At 37.2% G+C, this 22,646-nt stretch overlaps 2 protein-coding genes across 2 annotated transcripts; one reads left to right on the plus strand and one right to left on the minus strand.

The window, feature by feature from the left end:
* The first annotated feature begins 13,373 nt into the window (after nucleotides 1-13,373).
* On the plus strand, nucleotides 13,374-16,743 carry LOC112287352 (protein DETOXIFICATION 54). Its single transcript, XM_024530277.3, has 2 exons — nucleotides 13,374-14,733; nucleotides 14,854-16,743. Exons 1-2 carry the CDS (start codon nucleotides 14,623-14,625, stop codon nucleotides 16,384-16,386), a joined length of 1,644 nt encoding a protein of 547 aa, XP_024386045.1. The 5' UTR covers nucleotides 13,374-14,622; the 3' UTR covers nucleotides 16,387-16,743.
* Nucleotides 16,744-17,357: 614 nt separating this feature from the next.
* LOC112287351 (uncharacterized) lies at nucleotides 17,358-21,782 on the minus strand. Its single transcript, XM_024530276.3, has 5 exons — nucleotides 21,056-21,782; nucleotides 20,025-20,282; nucleotides 19,500-19,742; nucleotides 18,958-19,143; nucleotides 17,358-18,701 (listed from the first exon to the last, which is right to left on the minus strand). Exons 1-5 carry the CDS (start codon nucleotides 21,494-21,496, stop codon nucleotides 17,451-17,453), a joined length of 2,379 nt encoding a protein of 792 aa, XP_024386044.1. The 5' UTR covers nucleotides 21,497-21,782; the 3' UTR covers nucleotides 17,358-17,450.
* Between the last annotated feature and the right edge of the window lie 864 nt (nucleotides 21,783-22,646).

Below are 22,646 nucleotides of genomic sequence, written 5' to 3' on the forward strand. Positions count from 1 at the left end.
TATGTGGACGGAATCTGGGGTTCGATGGATGGATGGAGTGCCTGGGAGTGGATTGGCCCCAGCGTGATCTAAGAAACGAATGTTGTGTGTGTGTCTGGTCCGTACATCCGAAACAAGGGACATTCTCAAGGCACGGACAGTAGCCCTCGTGGCACACTTGCCAAATCATGAATAGAGGGCCTTTACTGAAATACAAATTTATGCCCCAATATAGACTACTACTGCTAAAACATGTGGTTTGAATTCGTTTTTGCAATTTAAATATCAAAAATAGGGTTTGTTATGCGGATAGGGCCATATTCAGTTTGCCATTCCAAGAAAACTTTCGAATGATTCACTTCTGAACCCCGCAAAACAAAAATATGCCCCCCTTGCTAAAATAACCATGCCATCTCCACCATTTTTATTTTTTATTTTATTTTATTTTTTTATTTAATGAAACGGAAATTATTCCTCGTGGCACATTTTATAGAGTGTAAACCTTCTTTTTTTTATAAAAACACGCAATCCGTATCAGTGCAGATGTACTGGGATTCAATAATTCAATGTTTGAATATAATGGTATAAATAGTTAACATGTTCAAAATGGGAAAATGGGGAATAATAGTATATACTTGCAATGGGGATGGCTTTGACTGGCCAACTTCCCATTCATCTTTGACCACAAAAGGAACCTCTGCACCAGCATAGTGGTCAATTTCCATACATCCACATATATATATATATATATATATATATGCGTATTTAAATGCTAATTGTTGAATATGTTCATTCTGAGTTTCAATGACCACTCTTTAGTTCATCTTTGCCTCTGTGATTGTTAGCCAAATGAATGTGGACATGGGTAAAAATAAACAAACAAACAAATATTTTGGATATCCACTTAATGATAAAATGTTGACAGGGTCAAGAACTCAAACAATTTTTTAGGACTGTTTTCTATATTTCCTTCCTTTGTAAACACACTGGCAACCTAAATCTACAAATTGCCATGGTCACATTGATATTTCAACAGCCCCTCTTTTGTATTTGGATTTCAAAATATCATGTGCTATTTTGAAATGTCATCACAAGTGAAATATCACCCAAAAGCCTCGAGTCTAAATCCCCTTGCTGTGTTAACTTTGTTTCTGACATTCATTAAACTACTTCAAAGGGAGATAGTATTTTCATGATGGAGGCTGATATGAAAAAACCAATTATAGAATTGCCACTGGGTTGGTTGTTAACCCATAAACCCTAATTTTGCATAGACACCACAAAGCAAAAGCTTGTCAAAGACCCTATTTGTCATCTATCCATGTCAACCTGTAGAAACTTGGAAATGGGCTGTAGTTGAATGGCAAGCCTCTACACATCTGCTGAAAGACAGCAACATTTATTATAAAACTGTCAGGCACGCACCTTTACTTGCCAATTATGCCTGTCCAGCACAAGGAAGGAACACCAATGCATGATGTGGAGTTTTATTATTCCATTTTCCGAATTTGGAAATGTATACAAAACTTGAGTTATGGAGTTGTCACGGTGTTTTCATCAAGGGATGATGTGTATACAATGACTTTTTTTTATAAATTGGCATTCTTATTGTTCATTCTCTCTGAGTCTCTTCATAGAATGACTAGAGCTGAATAATGTTGTACTAATTATCTATCTAACTGATCCCCATCTTGTGCATGAACAATTAAGCCACTATGTAGGACTTTATTGTATCATCTAATTTTACTTTTGTATCTTTTACTTATTAAATTCTATTCCATCTAAAAACAATCCTACTAACAAATAATAACAACTTCATTCTTTGATATGTTTTATAATATATTTTTCTCCTACTATATCTTACCATGTTCATTAAAATTTGAGCATATGAACACATATGATATGTTTGTAAATTTAAGGTTCTCCTATAAAAAAAAACATGATTTTTGAAAAAACCAAAATTATTCATAAACATATGGCTCTCAAAAGTGACCATGAAACCTTATATCTTTTATGATGAATTGACAAAAAAAATATTTTGGTGGGATTGTGTTCTAGGTCCTGGTAGGCATTTAAGTCTTACCAAATCTTAGGGTTGTTATATTTATTATGTTAAATCTCTATTGAGTATAGTCCTACATCTATTGATTCTATTACACAGGCAATTTTAACTCTAATTAGACTTGCATAAATTATTTTTCATACTTAAAGATCCTAAATAAATGCTAATACATTTTTTTTCTCTTGTTTTTAATTTTCCTCTTGCTTCACCAACCCTGTATGTAAGTGTTTAATACATTTCTATTTTAATCATGCTCAAAACATCAACTACTAATTCTTGCATTCTACATTGTTTATAATACAGTTGTAGCTACACTTGATTTGCACTTACAAATGACATTGTTCAAAATATGGTTTGATGTAAACAGATATTAAGTGCAAATAGACACTTATTGTGTTTTACCAATAACCTAGTAAATGCTTACACAAGAATCACTTGACAATATGATGGTTGCAATTTAATAAATGGGGCCAATCATATGGATGAGCTCTTCCATGATAGCTAAAATGCATATGAAAGTAAACATTCCCATGGTATCCCTTCCAATAGTTGAAAACAACACTGAAACTTATTCAGTAGTAGTAAGGCTTGATCACTTCAAAAGGACAGATGAGTACACATAAGCACATATACACACACATGTTAAAATCACAAAACAAGGTCACAGAACCACAGTCAGCAAATGCACATCCATTTTACAACTGGGCTATACACGAACCCTACTTTCAACTTGCATTTGTTCTGTTGTGTTCTATAATGGAATAATCTTAGCAGCAGGCACCAGCTTTCAAGTGGCATCAGGCCCTGTCTATGCCTTCTAAAACAAGCTTAGAGAGAGTAAGTTAATGACCCCCCCTTTGTGGATGGGAGTGGGAATGATAGAGTGGATGACATAGAACTCTGCACCACCAGATGATGGTGCTGAGTCAGCATGGTGGGGAGGGAGACTGCTGTGACCCAATCATTGGGTGGGGCACAACAACACACACACTCACACACAGACCTGCAAGTAAAGCAAAGCAAGCCACCCACCCACCATATGGGATGGGATGGGATGGGGCATATGAATAATATTATCATTATCCACATGTGATTTGGCCTTGTTGATGTTAAAGTGGTGGTGAAGAGATGGGGGGTGTGGTGCTCGTACTACTTATCACCTCACTAACAAGGAGGAGGAGGAAAAAACAAATAAAAACTGAGGATAGCAAAAAGTGAAAGTCGAAAGGGAAAAAGAGGAAGCACGGAATCAATCACCTCTGGAATGTCTGTGTTGCCCATGTGGCAGAGGAGGGTCTTATCCACTGCGCTGAGCTGGCCTGCAGGGGGGGGGGGCGGATTTGGGTTCTATCCCTCTACCAACTGTCCTGTGGTGTGTCCTTCATGCACAGCTGAGGAATCTTCTCTGTTGTGCTTGATATCAAAATATTTGCACACACACATTTAAGTTTATGGGTGTGTGAACATGTATATAATATATATGGAAAATATGTTCTATTTTTAATTTCACCAAACTTACTAAACGTGTTTTCATTTTTATGGAACTGTGATAATTCAAGATTTTATTATTATTATTATTTTTAAATAAAAAAATTACCTCCTTATTCTTAAGCGTGTATTGAGGTTTAATTAATTGCTGTGTGATTTATGTGATCCTTGTATGAATCTTTCAAACTCATAAACTATAAACCTTTTGTACTTCTTTACTTTGTTATAGTCTTTTTTTTTCTTTTTCTTTTTTTTCTTCTTTTTTGTCCATAGTATAAGATATATAATTATAAAAATTCCAAGTATAAGATATATAATTTTTAGGAGTTAAAAATTAGAAAATATATTATGTTTAATTTTAATATTTTGAAAAGATAACATAAGCTTGAATGGATGTAACTTAGACATTTAAATGATTAGTTACAATTAAAATTTTGACAACATGTCACATGAAACTACTCCTAGCCATACATACAAATATGAATATATTAATTATATTTAAATGCATAAAACATTATTTTAAAATAAAAAATAAATTCTAATACATACATTTTTGAATTTCGTTTAGAGGAAAAACTTCTCAAAAAACAATTCCAAAGAATTTCAACTGATAATTTACACGTTAAAAAATTTGCCTTCTTAACTCAAAACATTGTTATAATTATTATTCTTTTTTTATCACTTGCATTTCTCTTGTATTATTTTTAACTTTAACAAGAAGTTGGTTATAGAATATCAAATTAAGATCTTATGACGATTAAATCTAAATGACTAATCAATTATTATCTACTTTTTTATGTTTTTTTTAACTTTACCAAATATAATTTAAATGTCATGGAATCCTAATTTTTTTGGATTTTCAACACAAGTACAAGCTTATAAATTTAGAATTTAGAACCTCAAATAATTTCTACCTATACTCTCTCTCTCTCTCTCTCTCTATATATATATATATATATATATAATTATGATGTTTCTAATTATTGTGCTGAATCTTACAAGTCTTTTTATATGTCAACATACATACATATCATTTTTTTACATTATTCTGTGTGTGTTGGCTTAATGTATTGATTGCATTGTCTAATGATCTTATACTTCTTTAGAGTTGCACAAAAAAAAAATTTTGCACAAAAAAAATTAGTTGCACAACTAATTATTTTTCAGAAAAAAATAATAATAAATTGTTTATAATGCAGTAATTCAATTTTCTTTTATGAATTTCTTATTATGACTCTAAAGCATAATCAAATTAGTAATAAAAAGTGCACGCAAATATTTCATTTTTCATTAGGAAAATACAGATATGAGGCCTTGAGATCCACTCCAACACCACTTTGGAATTTTCTGCTAAGCTAGAACTTGCCAAGTTACTTTTTGAAATATACAATGATTTTAAAACTAATAGTATAGTATTTACACTAACTTATTTTAAGATTGAGTGTATTGAGTGTATTTTCTTCTTATAGCTAAATAATAAATAACTTTTTTAGGTCATATTTAACTAAATATCATTTCAAACTACTAAAGAGAGGTATTTGTACACATTGATGCTTTTGTACTAATCTTGCTAAACAATTTATTTAATTTGTTTAATAAATTATGAAAAATATAAATTTATATAAAGACATCATATGTAAAAGTATTAGTGCCTTTTTTCAAATGTGATTTTTCTAAGTATTTCAGGGTTACAGAATTTTAAGCTACTCATCTTTGCACCCATTTGCTTCAAATTCACTGCTAAGGTAGTTTTCTGCACCATTGAGAATCATATGTAAAACAAATTTTGTAGAAAAAACATTAAAAAATATATTTTTTTAACATATATATATATATATATATATATATACAGATATATTTGTTATTTTTTAAGTACATAACTATAAAGTTTTTAATATACTCTATTTAAAATGAAATGAAGAAAGATAAACATTTATTTAATAATCTCACACAATATTTTTCTAAAATTTCTTACTTATAATAATTATGAATAAGTCTATTCACGTTGAATTATATTTATTTTGAATTAAAAAAAATCAAAGAGATTGCTGAGAATATGTCAAAGATATGATTTGACGAAGATAGGAGAGCTTTCTTGCATGAGAGGTTTCTTAGACCTTTTTGAAGAGTGTGTACATAGGTAGTATTTTATTAATCTTACACAAAATTAAATATGATTTATGTCACAATTATATATATTTAGATGAAAAAACTAAAATATGTTATTTTGATCAAGTACTTGGTTTTAATAAATGATATTTCTTATAAAACCAATAGCACTTTGAGAATATTACAAGTGGCATTCTACAACACAATAAAATAATAATAATAATAATAATAATGATAATCTCTCTCTCGATTGATATATATATATATATGTATATTTATATTATAATAATGATAAGTTAAATGTTTCTAAATACAAGATTTTTAAATGCAAGATTTGAAACTTAAAATGGTTGCATCTTTTATGTGCTTATCACATATATTTATATATTTGAACTTTCAATTGTATTTCTAGGATGGCCATTTTTTAAATTAGCACAAAAAAATTGTGAACTGTGATTTGTGTTTTCCAATAGGATATTAAATTCTCATTGGCATCCATATTTTTTTAAATTGAAATGAAATTAATGTTTTGTCATGAGCCAACATGTTGCATCAATCTACAAGTTTTTTTTGGTCAGGCTACAATGTCAAAATTTCTTTGTCACACAGATATTTTAACATTGTTCCCACCTTCTGGATATATATATATAAATATATATATATATATATATATATATTCACACACACAGTGTCTATAATTTAGCAAAGATAATTAATCCTAAACTTTCAGATTAGCAAAGTAACTTTTTTCAATTTGTTTATTTACCTTGTTCATGATTTATAATTTGGAGTATTATTTTGGAACTCCTTTCTCACTATTTTAATTCTTACATATGAAACTCATTATATATATGTAATTTAAAACTGAGTTTTTGTCTAATGTTTAACAAGATGAGGCAATTAACTCTTAATGTTTTAAAATAGTAACAAATGTAAACCTTGATGATGATACAAGCTGTTTCAATTCATGTAATAAGGTCAACTAGTGTTTTTTTTCCTGTATCTTCTTTATTTATTATTTATTATTTATTTGTTTTATCAATTGTTATGCTAATGCTCAAATTTCCAACAATAATTTTTATTTGGTACTAAGTGCATGATGATGAAAAATAAATAAATAAATAAATAATCATTGTATGAATGCATTTGGTGTTTACTTCCACTGTTTTGAATGTAAAAAAGAAGATACAGTTTAACCAAGTAGGTATTCAATAACACGGATAGGATATTTCCCTTGTGCATTAAGCACTACTAGGGTATGTTTTTGCCCTAATTGTTAGAGATATTTTAAAGGGTGGCATTCATGGCATAGAGGACTCCAACACAACACCCAAGGCATGCATGTATGCTTGCATGCACACAAGTCTACAAGGGGTGCTTGTCCAGTTGGCACACTAGAGGCCAAGGGCCACACCACATTAAGAAGCAGTAGATGAAGTAGTAGTAGAAGAAAAAGAAGGTTCCAGATAAGGCCCATGCACAGCATCACTGCCCTAGTGCCATGAATCTATGGAAGTGCCCAACCCTCCTTTTTGTATTATTGGGTTTATTTCAACCCTTTCCAACTTTTCATTCATTCATTCATTCACTTGCTCTAATTCATATAAATTTATGGATAGTGACAGGGAGAAAGTTAATGGGAATGAATGTGGGTGGAAGAAAATAAATAAATAAACAAATAAAACCCTTTTGAATAATAGCTTTGCATGCAAAGATACAATTTACTATACACTTATGGCATGCAATGTACAATTCCAATGTTGGAATAGTAGTGAGGTACTATGTGTCCTCCCAAGTGGCTTAAACTTGCACATTGTGAAAGTCATATACTTGATGCACAGTGGTGTGATGTCTATTAAAGAAGTTGTCAACCTAGAGTTAGAACAAGATTGGAGATAAAAGGAAATCATTTATGCCAACAATATGAGGAGAAAAGACCATTTAAAAAGAACAAAGAAGAATTGGTTTCACTTCTCAATGAGAAGGAATTGGCCTTACGATTATCATGTCTTAAAATAGGTAACAAATAACCCCTTTTCGGTTGAGTTTTGGGCTTGCCTTGGCCCATATGTGTCCAATGTCACTTAGAAGTTCACAAGTTCCCACATTGAGGAATCATGTGTTATTTTGGAAGTGGCTTGGTATTGGAGAGTCTCTACATGTCACTTGCCCATTGATGGACATGTTGTGTTCACCAAACCCAAGCTCCAATGCTTCAAATGTGGGACTCATCAATCAAGAAAGCAAAAGGAGCATGAAAAGAGCTTTAGTCACATGGTGCGGTGGTTCATGCATGGAATTGGAAGAGACTAAGAAGCCATGCATATTGACCCACTTCGCACTTTCAATCCCTTTGTAGCCCACAAAGAATATGGCATATTCTCCAATCTCTCACTTTCCCTTTCACCAAGCAAAGTATTTCATCATCTATTATCATTGGGTAGCACTCTTGCTTCATTCAACTACTCTTCTTGCCACTTTGTTCCTAGATTTTGTTTGTCACAAAGTTGTGGGAAACTTAATTTGATTGTAACATCTTATGACTTTATATTTTCCTTTTCATTAAAGTTTTGCATTCATAAGTGTCATTCTATTGTACAATTGTAATTGCTAAATTTTTAACTTTTTTGGTTAAGAGTAAATTTTTTTAATGACATTTTATTATGAAGTACTAATGTCATATCCATGTTGAATTTTTGTTGCTATATTGTCTGTAAGAATACAATTAAAATACATTAAATATATTAATCAATAAATAAGTCAATCTATTTAGTGTATGTGCATTAATCTTATCTTACCTTTTTCTAATATAAAATTAACGTCATGTATAAAATAATAATTATTTAAATAAAAATATGTAATATTACTAAATTTTGCAATTCAATTTTTTTGATATTTTAAGAATTTTATTTAAACAGACATAAGTTAGTATTCACATGACTATTTCTAATTTAATTTTCAAATAGCTGAGATGACCAAAAATTAAATGTCAATTAAAATAAATGTAACTTGATTGAATTGAATTGAATTAGAAAATCAATTTACATCAATTGTATTAAGCTATATTAAGTACAAAAGTGTCGTAAATGTAAAGATTTTTTATATTATATTATTAAAAAACTACAAATATTTTATTTGATAATTTTAATAAAATAATTACAAGAAAGTATATATACTTTATATTATATCATAACATGTTTTTAAAATATTTATTTGTTTCGTGTAATACATATATTTTTTATTCTATGCCTTCAATAAGGAAATAAATTCAATGATTTCTTTTCTTTAATTCAATATAATAATTTACTAATTTAAAAATTAATAAAGATGTTAGTTACATTGAAAATAGGATAAATTTATAGTAATAATATTATTATAAAAAAACGTATTTGATCTCATTACAAAATACACTATTCTTCTTCATAAATAAAAATAATGCTCCATTTAAAATCAAACCTAATTTTCTTGATTTTTTTTTCACTAAGTTACTGAATTGAATATCTATTTGTAACTTAGGCGCTTTTAAGGGAAATTTTAGAAAGTGGTTTTTTTTTTTTTTTTTTTTTTTTTTTTTTCCATGGATTGCTTCATTCAAATGACTTTTATTTTTTTGAAGTGCAATGTCTTCCAATTGCTTAGTTGTGAGGAGATCATTATAATGTAAATAATATATTTTTTAAATTTGTATTAAGATAATGTTATAAAAATTTCAGATTATTTGTGAACAAGAGCAAGAATATTTAAGTCATTTTGAAATAACATTACAATTTAAATTAAAAAATAAAATAAATTCATACTCAATATTTATTCGGCAGTAAAATGTTAAATTTTAAATTTATGAATCTAAAAAACAACCTTGAATCATATAACCTTGACTATTCCATCTTTTCAAATCATGATTTTATAGTATTTTCCTTGGCCACAATAAAAAGTTGTGAAGCATAAATTCTCTTTTTTCTTTAACTATATATATATATATATATATATACACATACAATTATTCTAATAAAATTTAATAACTCTCTGTATAAAAAATGTGAAAACAAAATTACAGATTTATTCTAGTTCACTTTTTTGTTCTTTTAGATTTATATGGTCTTTACATCAAAGTTTTACAAATATTTAAAACTAAAAATATGCTATTATTCAATAGATGATTTCTAAGACTATCCTTCTCTTAAATTTTTTTTGCATTGATTTCAAAACAATGATTTTTTGAGATCTGAATGGTAATTTTTATCTGGTTAAAAAAAAATACATACTACTATATATTACCATATATACTTATTCATGCTATCAAAGTCTTGTATGATTTTTGCTATATAGTAATTGAAAATATGGTTTTTGGTAGTAATCTAAAATTAATTTAAATTTAAAATATATATATATATATATATATATATATATATATATATATATGATTGTAAAAAACATGTTATTTGCAAATAAAAGTTCAAGATTAAATCCATAAGATATTAATCAGTGAATAACTTGGATGGCCTTAAAAAAAATTGGTTAAAGAATGTTTTTTTTAAATATTTAAGGCCATGAACGTGATTTTAAATATATTAGATATAATTTCTTTTAAATTTTATAAATTTTATTTCAATATAAATATTAGCAAAGTAAAAGTTAATTTTTTCTTCTAGTTGTAATTATAGTAAATTTATGGTCCAGTGTATATATAGAGGTCACTAGAAAATTAATAAATTTTATTATATAATATACTTTTTGATGCTCTTTGAATGCTTCAAAAAGTAGGCACAGAAATATTTTGTACTTTAAAGAGTCACTAGGTTTCGAAAAGAAAATCAAGTTTAATATTACTATTAAACATTGTGTCTTTGATAAAACTAAAAAGAATGTTAGAGCTCACTTTAATATTATATTTTTGTGAAAAATGATTTATTCTTCATGTGGTTACACTAATTAAAGAATTTAATACACTGTAATAAAATTTGAAATTTTGGTTACAGTCTACTTATTCAATTTAAGTGGTTTTAATATATCCAAATTGATTTGTAGAAGGAATATTTAAACCAGACTGTAGTTTAAGGAAAAAATACCTAATATATAAATATACATATATCAATACATATTTTACACTTTAAAAATAAATAGAAAATGAAGTGTTAAATTTCATTTTTCTAATCATAATTCGAAATTTTTTATATTTTTATTAAAAGTAATCCTGCACCAAATTTTGATATATCTTAAATAATCAAATAAACTAACGGTGTTGTTCAGACCACTTGCTTAACCTTTACCATAATGCCAAACTTCTCATTCATAAATTAGATAAAAGAAATCATGTGTAAATACATATGGTTTTATAATAAATTTATAATTTACATTGTGAATTTAAAAATATATTTTTTTTATTATAAATACTTTTTAACATTGTAGCTGTTAAAGATATTTCTTCACCTTCATGTTAATTTTCTATGAATGCCGGGACAATTCAATATAATGTGAAATTTAGCATCACAACATCACAAAATGCAACAAACATGTTCCAATTCACTTGAGAAACACAAAAACAGTGAAAAAAATCAGGTTAATATCAACAACAATAATGATCAAATCAAAAACTTTTGGAATACACCATGGTTTGGTTACAATGGCAACAACATCTCATCATTCATACTCACAATAACATATATTTATACAAAAACACACACACACACACACACAAAGAACAAAGCATAAGTAGGAATTCATCTGAGAAACTTGATTTTATACGTCATATATTCGCGCATTGGTAGCGGGCAAATTAGCGGTGTTGCAATGAGAATGCAGGAGAATCCACATTTAGAGGCACGGCTACATTTAGAGGTGCCGCCACAACTGCCACTGCAACTACCTTTAAAGGGACGTGAACGGGGGGGGGATTCTGAGGCGGCGTCGATACAATCACCGATTCCACTGATAACCACTACCCAACCGCACCTATGAATCTTCTTCTTCAACTGCCCCCAAGTACTAGGAGGCAGAATTTAGCACTTGGGGGGGGGGGGGGGGGAGGGGAGGAAATCTCTCATCGAACGAACGATCCGGCTGTTAATGAGTGTGGGAATCCAGATACGACGGACCAGACTCAGACCTGACAGACCTGGGCTGCTAAGGCCAGACTGACCCGATCGGACAGGCGCAGCAGGGAGTGTGCGCGCTGCCGCATCAGCAGGTGGGAGATGGAAGAGGTTGGGCGGCCGACGCTGACGAATCGGGACGGATCGTCACCGCCGCAGGGGGCTCGCCATTCACTCTCCAACGCCCCAAGCGGTTGGGGAGGAGCTGCTGCGAATTTGAGATTAGAAAAGCGCCGCCGATAGAACCCATGAATCGTCTGAATCCTGTGCAATTTGTAGATGGGTGCAGCCGAGATCGGCGACTCTGGACTCGCGCTTTATCACTATTCTCGCTCTCTCTTGTGCGTGGGTGCTGCACCTGTTGCGTTGTTTCGCGGTTCGTCACCCGAATGAATGATGAAAAGCTTCAGCATGGGTTTGTTCATCGTGATTTTGGGTGAACTAGCCTTGACGGAAAAAGGTTAACTACCCTGTCAGCTTTATGAATTGATTACCATATTATGAAAGATTCGAGTTATGAGTAAACCCTGCTTTTGGTGCACTATATTTAACGTTGGTAAGGTGGATGGTTTTTCTTGTCTTCGTTATGTGCTGGAATATGTTAATACTAATACTAATGTAAATAACTTTGACGTTGGATATTAGAGACAAGTTTTGAAGTTTCATCTTTGAACAATATCCAAAGGGCGATTTTTCTTTAAAAAAGGATTGTAAAATATGATTTTATGAATGGGTATAAGCTGTTTAATGTTTTCATTTTGATTACTACTACTATTATTAACCCAATCAAATAAAATACGACAGTGTGTTTAAGGTTTGAAGCAACCATTTACATGTTCAACAACTTCCAGCATTTAGTGGCGTTGGAAAAAATCGACAACCCAGTTTCTGTGTTATATGAATTTTACTTTACTTTTTATGTTAATTACTAAAACTTTGTGAAATTTACATAACCTGTGATGCGTGTAAATACCATAAAATAAACTTCAAGTTTAATTGCATTTGAATTCCGCTAAAGTGTGCACGTGTGTGAATATTCATACACGTACAGGAGATTAGTTTAAATGACACAAAATCTTTGTGAACGATGGGTATTTAAAGAGCAAGAGGTTTACAACACAATACAATCATTGAGTTCAATCTTATAATAATTACAAATGTACACATTTTTATTCGATTTATTAAATATTTCAAACTGCTTAACAACCATAGTGCACATCAGAGCATTTTGAGTTTTAGAACGTAAAAGAAATATGAGAAAGGAGATACAGAGCAGGACAAGACAAAGTTTGTTGGAGTAACCTTTTAAAAGAAGTAGAATCAACTACGAATAGTTCCATTCAGTCAGATACATCAAGCAATGAAACTCAGCCAAAGGGAACTAACACGCCTGCAAAATTCTCTACAGTGACTCGTTCGGAAACAGGGCAAAAGCAAACTCCTCTTCCAGAAACGAAAAGCAATTGGGATTAAACTGGGTTTCATCCATGTAACGTGATTATGGAGGATGCAGATAACCGACAAATTCTGGAAATTCTATCCGCTGTGACTGTGCTTGCACGAATACGGAAAAGGCTCTCCCTCTCTGCGGCCCTGTTGCTGTGCTTCACCGGAGTCTAGGAGTGATTGTGCACATTCTAATATTAACTGTTGTTGTGATGGTGAAGAGTTGTTAGTTGCAGTGGGTGGAAAGCTTCGAGGAGGGGGGGGGGGGGATTCACCACATTAACTGCACACGGAGATCCAGCTCAAAGCTAAAGACCCACCTCCAGCAACTCCAGCTCAGGATGCACAGCGCCGTGTGGGTCATGGAAACGCATCCAGTGTGTAGGATTTGGATCACATGCTAGTGAAAGGGGCTTGAGTGAGCTGTGCCACCACGCCAGTGATCCGATGGATAGATTTGCAACCTAGTGAATAGGCTCACGGTCTAGAATCAGGTGGATTTTGTCCTTCAGGGAGAGAAGGGGCGCTTGTGGAACAGTGTCGATTCTCCGGATTCATCGACTAGGAAGGATGAAGGAGAGGCAGGCGCCACTGGTGGTATTTATACACTGCGGCGGCTTTCTGTGAGACTCGGGGTCAACTTTACGTGAGGAATTTGGGCTCTTGCTTCTCGCAGACAGTCAGACCTACCTCGTTTGCTAATCTCGTTAGACCGGATGATCGATCGATCGGAAGGACCGACTGGAATCGTCACAGTGGGGCCCTGGTTCGCGATCGTGCTGCCTCCAGTCCACCTGTGGCGGCGCTATGTGGCATCAACGAACTACTTTCTTATTGATTGTGCGATCAACTGATGTCCACTTGTATGCAAGTTACGTTGGCCCGCGAGCTTTGGATTCAGTCCCTGCTTGCTCCCTACTGGTCACATATTCAATTTCCCTTTTGTTGCGTTCGAAGTGGGTGTAGGAGTTTATTTGCGGTGGGTGGAGGTTGCGGAGGACTGTGGGAAGCGAGCTTGTCGTCGTGAGGTTTAGTACTTTAGAGCATCCCTGCGGTGCTGCAGAAGCGGGGCACAGTTTGTTAGTTTTCAGCTCGTGACGCGTATACTGGAGCCCTCTTCTAGGCCTGCCTTTGAGCTTCTTCAGTGAGCGGGCTTCCCCTTCACCGCAACGGGACTGTTCAGTATGATTGTTGTTGCTCGGCGTCGGTCCCACAGCGGAGGGTGCACTCGCGTGCTCCCGCCTCCAGTTCCGTGTTTAAATTGCCAGTTGCCGTATAACACAAATAGCGTGTGAGTGGGTTCATTCTTCTGGTGGCCGCTTGCAATCGTGGATTGAATCAACACTGGCTTCACTGCAAGCTGAGCCTGAATTATCAGTCTCAAAGAATCCACCTCGAAGTTGATTGCTCGGATCAATAAGTGTGCGGGGAGAGTTTCCTAAGAGCACCATGTGTGTCGCCAACACAATCTTGCAGGTGCACCCAGCGTCGAATTCAGGCGATGAGTCGAATCTCGACATGCAGGAGTGTTCGCTCCAGTCGTGGCCTGCTCCACAGCAGGTAGGCTCCTCACAATATCTCAGTTGGCGTCTGACATAGAGGACATTCAAGCTGCTCTAATCGTGAAATTATGAATTGAGGATGCAGTGATCAATACCGTAACATTTCTTGTGCTTGCAGGTTGTGGAGGAATTGAAAGAGTCGATGAGAATTGCCGGCCCGCTCGCAGTGGCAAATGGGATCGCTTACGCAAGGTTAATGGTATCTGTGCTCTGTCTGGGTCGATTGGGCGGGTTGGAGCTCGCGGGCGGCGCGCTGTCAATCGGCTTCACCAACATCACGGGTTACTCTGTTCTCTATGGACTCGCGTCTGGAATGGACCCGATTTGCAGTCAAGCGGTGGGCTCGAAGAACTGGCACGTTGTGGGGCTAACCCTCCAGCGCACGGTGCTCATCCTGCTCGCAGCCTGTCTCCCTATTGGTATGTTGTGGACGAACCTGGGGCCTATCATGCTCTTCCTCGGCCAAGACCCCGCCATCACTGCGGTCGCCAGCGTCTACTGCTGGTACTCGCTACCGGACCTCGTGGCGAATTGCTTGCTGCAGCCGCTGCGGAATTACTACCGGTGCCAGGGATTTCAGTCTCCGATGATGTACTGCGCCGCGCTCGGAGTGGTGCTCCACATCCCCCTCAGCATTGTCTTCACGTTCGTCTTCCGTCTTGGCGTGCCGGGAGTGGCGATTGCAGCTTCCATGACGAATATCAATGTGGTCATCCTCATGCTCCTTTACGTGAAATTTTCGGGAGCGTTTAAGAAGACCTGGGGAGGGGTCTCGCCCGCTTGTGTGCGCGAGTGGTGGCCTGTTCTGTCCCTCGCCCTACCGAGCTGCCTGCAGATTTGCTTAGAATGGTGGTGGTACGAGATCATGACCATCTTAGCTGGGTATCTTCCGAATCCACAAGTGGCAGTTGCAGCGACTGCGATACTGATTCAAACTACCGCACTCATGTACACCATTCCCATGTCATTAGGGTCGGCGGTCTCTACCCGAGTGGGCAACGAGCTCGGGGCCAACCGACCAGAGAGAGCAAGAAATGCGAGCCTTGTTTCCCTGGGAGTTGCGTTTCTTGTTGCGATAGTGAGTGTGATTTGGACAACGGTTTTCCGAAAGCAATGGGGCACTCTCTACACCGTCGACGCAAGTGTGCTCGCCCTGACCGCCGCTGCCTTGCCCTTAATCGGTCTCTGTGAGCTCGGAAATTGCCCGCAAACGGCAGGGTGCGGGATTCTCCGCGGCAGCGCTCGCCCGACCATCACCGCCTCAATCATGTTCGGTTCGTTCTACCTAGTTGGCACGCCTGTGGCTGTGATTTCTGCTTTTTGGCTAAGGATCGGATTCCAGGGGCTTTGGTATGGCCTTCTCGCAGCACAGATCTGTTGCGCATGTGCCATATTGTTCATCACCCTGCGCATCAACTGGATTGAGGAATGCGCCAGAGCGAACAAGCTCACACGCTCAGAAGTTGATTCTGCGAGTGAGATGAGCAAACTCGTGAACCACAAGATTGGCCCAATCCTCGGCGCCGACAGCGACGAACTCTCAGCATTCAAGTTGGAGCTCAGCTCTATTGTTTCCATTGCCGAAGAGCAGGCCGGGCTGCTGGTCGACGGGAATCCAAATGACAAATTCTACCCACTGCAAATCACGTGAGCTTCACCTTTTGCAGCTACTCAGAGTCGTCAATGTGTATAGGAGCCTTTAGCCGTCGAATTTCGAATGCTTCAGCAAGTGGTGCTGGTGATCAATTACTGTTGTGGTTCACCCGGCCCAACAATCTGTACAATATTTGCTTCCCCACAGCAATAGTCTTGAAGTTTCCTTCTTTTTAAGGAAGCCTCCTAGTAGAGTGGAGATTAGGTAATGAGGGCCGGTGGCACATTGCCGCAAGTTAAGAAGCTTTTGGTTGCTCTCCAACGATTTCAAATGTAGACCTTGATGCAGTTTTTTTTAATTTATTTTTATTTTTTATTTTCTCCTTGTGGAATAAAGATATCAACTTTGTTGCAACTGATCTGCTGATTATTGGTTCATACTTGATTCCTCTGTGTTATCAAGCTCATAGATTGGCGTACAATGAGGACATGATATGGAGACTAATTACTTTGACACATTCCTCTCTCCTTTCCCGAAACGATCATTGCGTGCTGGAGTGAATGTACGACTGGTTTCACGTGACACTTTCAAGTTGCGGTGGTCAGTATCCTTCACGTGCTGCCGGTAACTTCCTGGTAGTGAGAAGGGAAAGGTGAAGAGGCACAAGCTAGATTATCTGGTGGATTGTTGAAAGCGGTTGATGCACGAACTGCAGTGAAGCGATCTATATGGTGAAGCTACAGGCTTGCTGAGATATTAGATTCGAATCCATATCACGTTGTACAGAAATGAGAAATGTCTTGACTCTCCTAAATCGTGAACTTGTATAAGACTCTTTTGTAATCCGACAGTGTTCAAGAGAATCCTTCAACTCAATGCTCTGGAGTTCATAAGAAAGTAGCCCAAGAGACACCTACTAAACCCAAGGCATCTGAACATTGCCCAATGAAATTTCACTACAGGAGGATTCCGAAGTACATGAACGCAAATATGAGACCTACCAAAGAATTGAGCATGTGCATCCGAACTGTTTGAAAAAAATTATTTAACAGAAATGCATTCACCAAATAACCTTCAAAGCTATACACAATTCCCGCTTCTAATTTGCAAAAATATCTACACTAAATATTACTGCTTCCCTGCGAGAATTTGACATTACCGAGGTCGCTAGCAATTTTTACAGTGTTAGCTAATGAAGAAGACGCCCGCCTCACCAACCCCGCAACAGCAGAAGAGGACCGTCTCACATTGGGAGAGCTCGATCCGCTGCTCATAAATTGGTGTGATAAATTTCTTGCAAGAGATGGTGGAGGAGCCGCAAGTTGGGGTGCCATGTCTGTTTGACAACCTTCTGCACTACGCAAAAGACTCGTTGAATCCACAGATAATTCTTCATCTTTTTCTTGTTCTAAAATCACGATGCGGCGCGTTTTCTTCTGTTTCCGCTTGCGAAAAACATTTCCAGGATTTCCCTCCGCACCATACTTCTTTGACGGGGAGGGTTCTGCTGAAGATGATTCCTCAGTCACACCGACAGTACCTCGAATCCCCTTGTCGTTTCTTCCTGTTTCAAGCACGCTAGTGTCTGAGTGCAAAGGAGAGCTGGTTCCAGCGCCTCCACCACTGCCCTTTACGGCATTTTCCACATCAATTCCGACATCTTCAGGAGATTTGCTCTTCAGCTCTTGAAAAATAACTTGCTTATCAACTACCGACAATGAGTCATTTGAGTCATTATTAGTCATGTCTGATACGGAATCTGGTAGATGTTCATCGAAGGAATCACTGTCACTATCACTTGTGGCAGACAAATCTGGTGGCAACCGAAGCATCTCATTCACTAAGCTTTGGCGTCTATGCATAAGGTCACTGTCATAATGCGGAGGTGATGCTGGCAGTCCATTGTTCCCATCCTCCCTAGATTCCCACGAACTCATAATTCCCTCACTGCTGAGGGGCTTGTCCTCAATACTAAACTTTGCCACAGACTCAAGAACATGTTCAGCTTCTCGAAGGCCTGTAGGAACAGTTAAATCCTCTAACCTTCTTCTAGTCTTTTCCTTGCCTTGCTTCCTTCGTTGCGACCATCTTCCACTGTCACTGTTACCCATGATTTTATTGCCATTACTTGGACTTTGAGCTTCGTTCTCCCAGAATCCAATCAGATCATTCAGCCAGGTACTCGAGCCGTCCCTTTTCATGTTTTCAATCTGTTCTATAAGTTGGGCTACCTCAGGATCAACCTCCTTCGCTTCTGACCGTAGCGGAGCAGTTTCGGTTTCAGGTACATCCTGTTGAACACTGTCAACTGCTCCAGCTAGCTTAGAGTCAACTGTGCGATCATCAATTGATGCCACTCGTATGGCCTTTTTCTGTCATTCAACACACAGCAATGACCTAAAGATTATTTAAGGTGCATAAAACAAAAAAAAGAACACATCCGACGCAATGTATATATAGGGTTGATACGAAGACTTTTTGTCCAGGAAAATATTACTTAATACAGCTATAATTGCTTAAGCTAATGTGCAATACAACCAAATTTCACAACTAATGTCAAGAGTAAAGAGTTGAATTCATCTGCTGTATGTGCAAAATAAACGAAGGGTGTATCAAACAAAAGCGTACCTTGTGTGGTTGTCGAGGTTGAGAAAGCAGAGGGTCTGAAGAGTCTCTTGTATTGTGAAGAGGCACATCGGAAGCCTTCGCAGGTGCGTAGACACCGTAACTGGCTCGGCGCTTAGCCCGCTGAGAGACCATTCTGCTCCTTAACCAACACTCCAGCTTCGTCATCAATTTTCCATCCACTTCCAGCTGCCAGAAATAAGAAATACGGAGCGAGGTTAGGTCGCAAAATCCTCGATAAGCTAGAATCAGAATGACATTGGTGTCTTTGAAAACAAAGAACTAGTGAGTTCTAGCCAAGCTGCACAGAAACAAGGAAATGCAGGTCACACAACTGCAGATTAATTTCTTTCGTTAAATAGAACAGAAAAATGAAAAAGTAAAATTTGACAAAGAAAAAGAAAAAGAAAAAGAAAATGATCTAATTCTATCCGTGTAGAAAGCAATAAACCAGATTAAGCACTTAAATAAGCTGCTACATCAGAGCTGCAATGACGCAAACGTATTCATACTGTAGAGAGAGGAACAACAGAAAAATGACATACCTTACTTGCATCTTCAAAGTAGCTGAAAACCTCTTCACGATAGTGTGAGCTGACACTAATAGGGTTGCCATTCAACCACAAGGTCTGAAGACTTGGCAGAAAGCCAAGAGTCTCCACTTCATGAAAATTGGAAATTATATTATAAGAAAGGTCGAGAGCTTCAAGAGAATGAAGCGTCTCTATTCCTTGTGTTGAGACTAGCGCATTGTTCCTCAAGACTAGCTTAGTAATGGGACCCACTACCTGCATGAATTACAATCCCCAACTTAGGAACAAAGACGTCGGTAGGTGAAATCCACTTCAAACAATCCGTCAGATAAACAGCATAGCTTTTACTGTCGGACACGTGATGCGATATATGAACTGATACATAAGTTTTAGATGCCATACGTTGTGCGGGGCAAGGTGAGGCGAACAAGAGGAACAACATCCTTTGTGAAATCTCCAGGGGATATTAACAGAACATTATAGAAAATGAAGTGATTATTTTAGAGGACAAAAAATCGAGAACGAAGTCCAACACACCTGACTTAAAGAAGCCACAGATGAAATGTGGTTGAATCCAAGGTCAAGGAACTTAAGCCTGGTGCACTTTTGAAGATTGGCTACTTTCGCAAAGTTGTTTCTACTAAGATCCATAGTATCCACAACAGGAAGAAGCTGGAGGGACTCATCCATCAGAGCCAATCCATTGCAAGGACATGCTACAGCTGTTAGTCTGCTCCATTTCATCGCGACATTTACCTCCACAGTTGGCTCCGCAAAAATGTGTCTCAACGCATTCTGCATGCCACGGTGTCCACAGCCCTTCAGAGATCGACCAATTAAGACAGGATGGAGAGGTAGAATAAGGTCATGTCCCATCTAATATTCCATTCTCATATACTCTCATCATTCTTAGACTGACAGATACAAGAATTGACAAGGTAAGGCACTCTACTCAAAAAAAAATTAAGCAATTTCCTCAACCTAGAGCACTCAAAGTCACTGGTCTAAACCTAATCTACACTAAGAGTTGCAGAGAATGCTGAGAGCAGCATTCTATTTACTCGTGATACAGCTGCTTCAAATATCAAACCTCTAGATCACAAAACCCCAACCATACTGTAGCCCAAACACTCGAACCAGTGAAAGAATCCAGCTGCTCACGGGAATGGTATAGTTAAAAAAATCCTGTTCCAGAGGAACAAAAGCTAGCAGCAAGTATTTCTCTCCAACATATGAAGTTTCACCAACCAATAAACCGACATGATGTTCTAGGAACTACTCGAGCAAATCCAATCTCAGAAGCTAAAGCAACAGGAGGTACTAATTATCTTACACTCAGTTCTCATGAGCCCATCAACCAAGAATTACCCTGGAAGAAGGAGAGAATTAAAAATGTAAAAGAACAAAAACAAATATTTTAAAAAGCAAACGAAACCCCACTGTTCAAGAATCCCGTGTGCAGATTCATTGGCGGCAATAACTGGCTTCAGCACGACACTCATGAAACCTCCTAATAGCACACAAGAAATCCATAGGTTATCAATTTGACAATAGAAAATTCAACTTACGGCAGAATTGTAGCAAACGAGCTTCTCCAGAATAGGTCGCAATTGGAGCAACCCTCGCGCGGCCGAGGTGGACAAGTCACACCCCCGAAGCTCCAGGCTCTTCAGCCTCGTGAACGGGAGCAAAGTAATCGGGGTAGGGTCGCGAGCGGGCGACCGCAGGACCGCCACCACTTGCAAGGCTCCTAGCAGACGCAGCACGCGCCTGAGCTTCTCTAGCGCGCGATGGTCGCCCAAATCGGCCACATAAGCGCGCAGGTAATCGACGGGCGCGCCGCTGCGCAGCTGCTCCAGCTCTTGCAGTGCCTCCAGGCGCGTCTGCAGGTAGTGCAATCCCACGGGGTTGAGCTTGAGCACCAAAGTCCCATCGAGGAGATTCCCGGCCTCCTGCTCGATGAAACGAGCCAGTAGCTCCAGGTATCGGTCTCCCGTCACTATCGCCATTCATGCTGCCCTTTTCCTTCGGCAGGGTTCGCAATTCCGCTCCGTCAACCTCCGGCGATAGCCATCCTCATCGTCAACCTTGCTACGCTCCCTCAAACTCCCACCACCCTTGCTGCTGCTGCTGCTCGCGTTGCATCATCGACGTCGTCAGGTTCCGCCATAGCCAAGCCATTCATTCACTCTCTCTAAGCCTCTTTGGCAAGCTCGCCTCGCGTAATTCAGGGTATCATCCGGATATCTACCAATAGCGATATATCCCGAATTTTTTTTGCCACCTGGATAACCTCGATGCCGTTGATCTCCAGCTGCTGACGCATCCTCGTCTATCCATCTGCCCTCCCCCGCCCAACTCACAATCCCTACAATGTCCACTTTTCTGCAACGGATCCTATAATTTATGGGCAATTTTTGTGTATCAGCCCAACACATGCAAGAAACTTTCCCATGAGTGTTGTGAGTGTTTTCTTGAGTTAAACTGTGTTCTCCCTTAAGAATATCTGAGAAGATGAGATAGTGGTGAGAGTAAAAAAGTGGGCAATGTTTGAGATTCGTGGTTGTCCTTTGTATTTTTCTCAGCCAAAGTTCAATTGCTTGCAAAGAGACAACATTGACAACAATACATGCTGTGTTGCGAGTAAGTGCAACTCAACCTTGTCTGCGCTTGCTTCCACTTTTTTGGTAATAACTAATGCTGCTCGCAAACCCCTTGCATTTCGTTGCAACAGTCACTGTGTTGACACCCAGTATACAACCTTGCTTACTCTGGAAGTTTTCCAGATCTTAGATTGTAGACTTGTAGATGAAGATGATAAACCAGTTTCTGAGTTGAAGTGTATGCAAAGTTGCTCTCTTAGGACGTAGAGATGTAGACGACTCTTTTTAAGGTGAGATATGATGTTAAATTGTGAAAATGTGTTGCAATACGATCCAAGACATTTAGTTACGAAAGATTTGTAAAATATAATAATTGTGAGAACATGATTGAATAGATAATAAATCAATGTTGCCCAACTAAAAATATATATACTACCGACCACTCATTTGAGAAGCACCCTTTGTTCTGTCGACACCATTAATACGAACGAGTTGCATGGAGACTCTTTGGGCTCTGGAATCACTTCACATCCAGCGAGCAGCTGTAAAGCCAACC

The sequence above is a fragment of the Physcomitrium patens genome, chromosome 10 (genome assembly GCF_059467195.1).
Source record: "Physcomitrium patens ecotype Gransden chromosome 10, ASM5946719v1, whole genome shotgun sequence".
In the NCBI taxonomy this organism is placed as follows: domain Eukaryota; kingdom Viridiplantae; phylum Streptophyta; class Bryopsida; order Funariales; family Funariaceae; genus Physcomitrium; species Physcomitrium patens.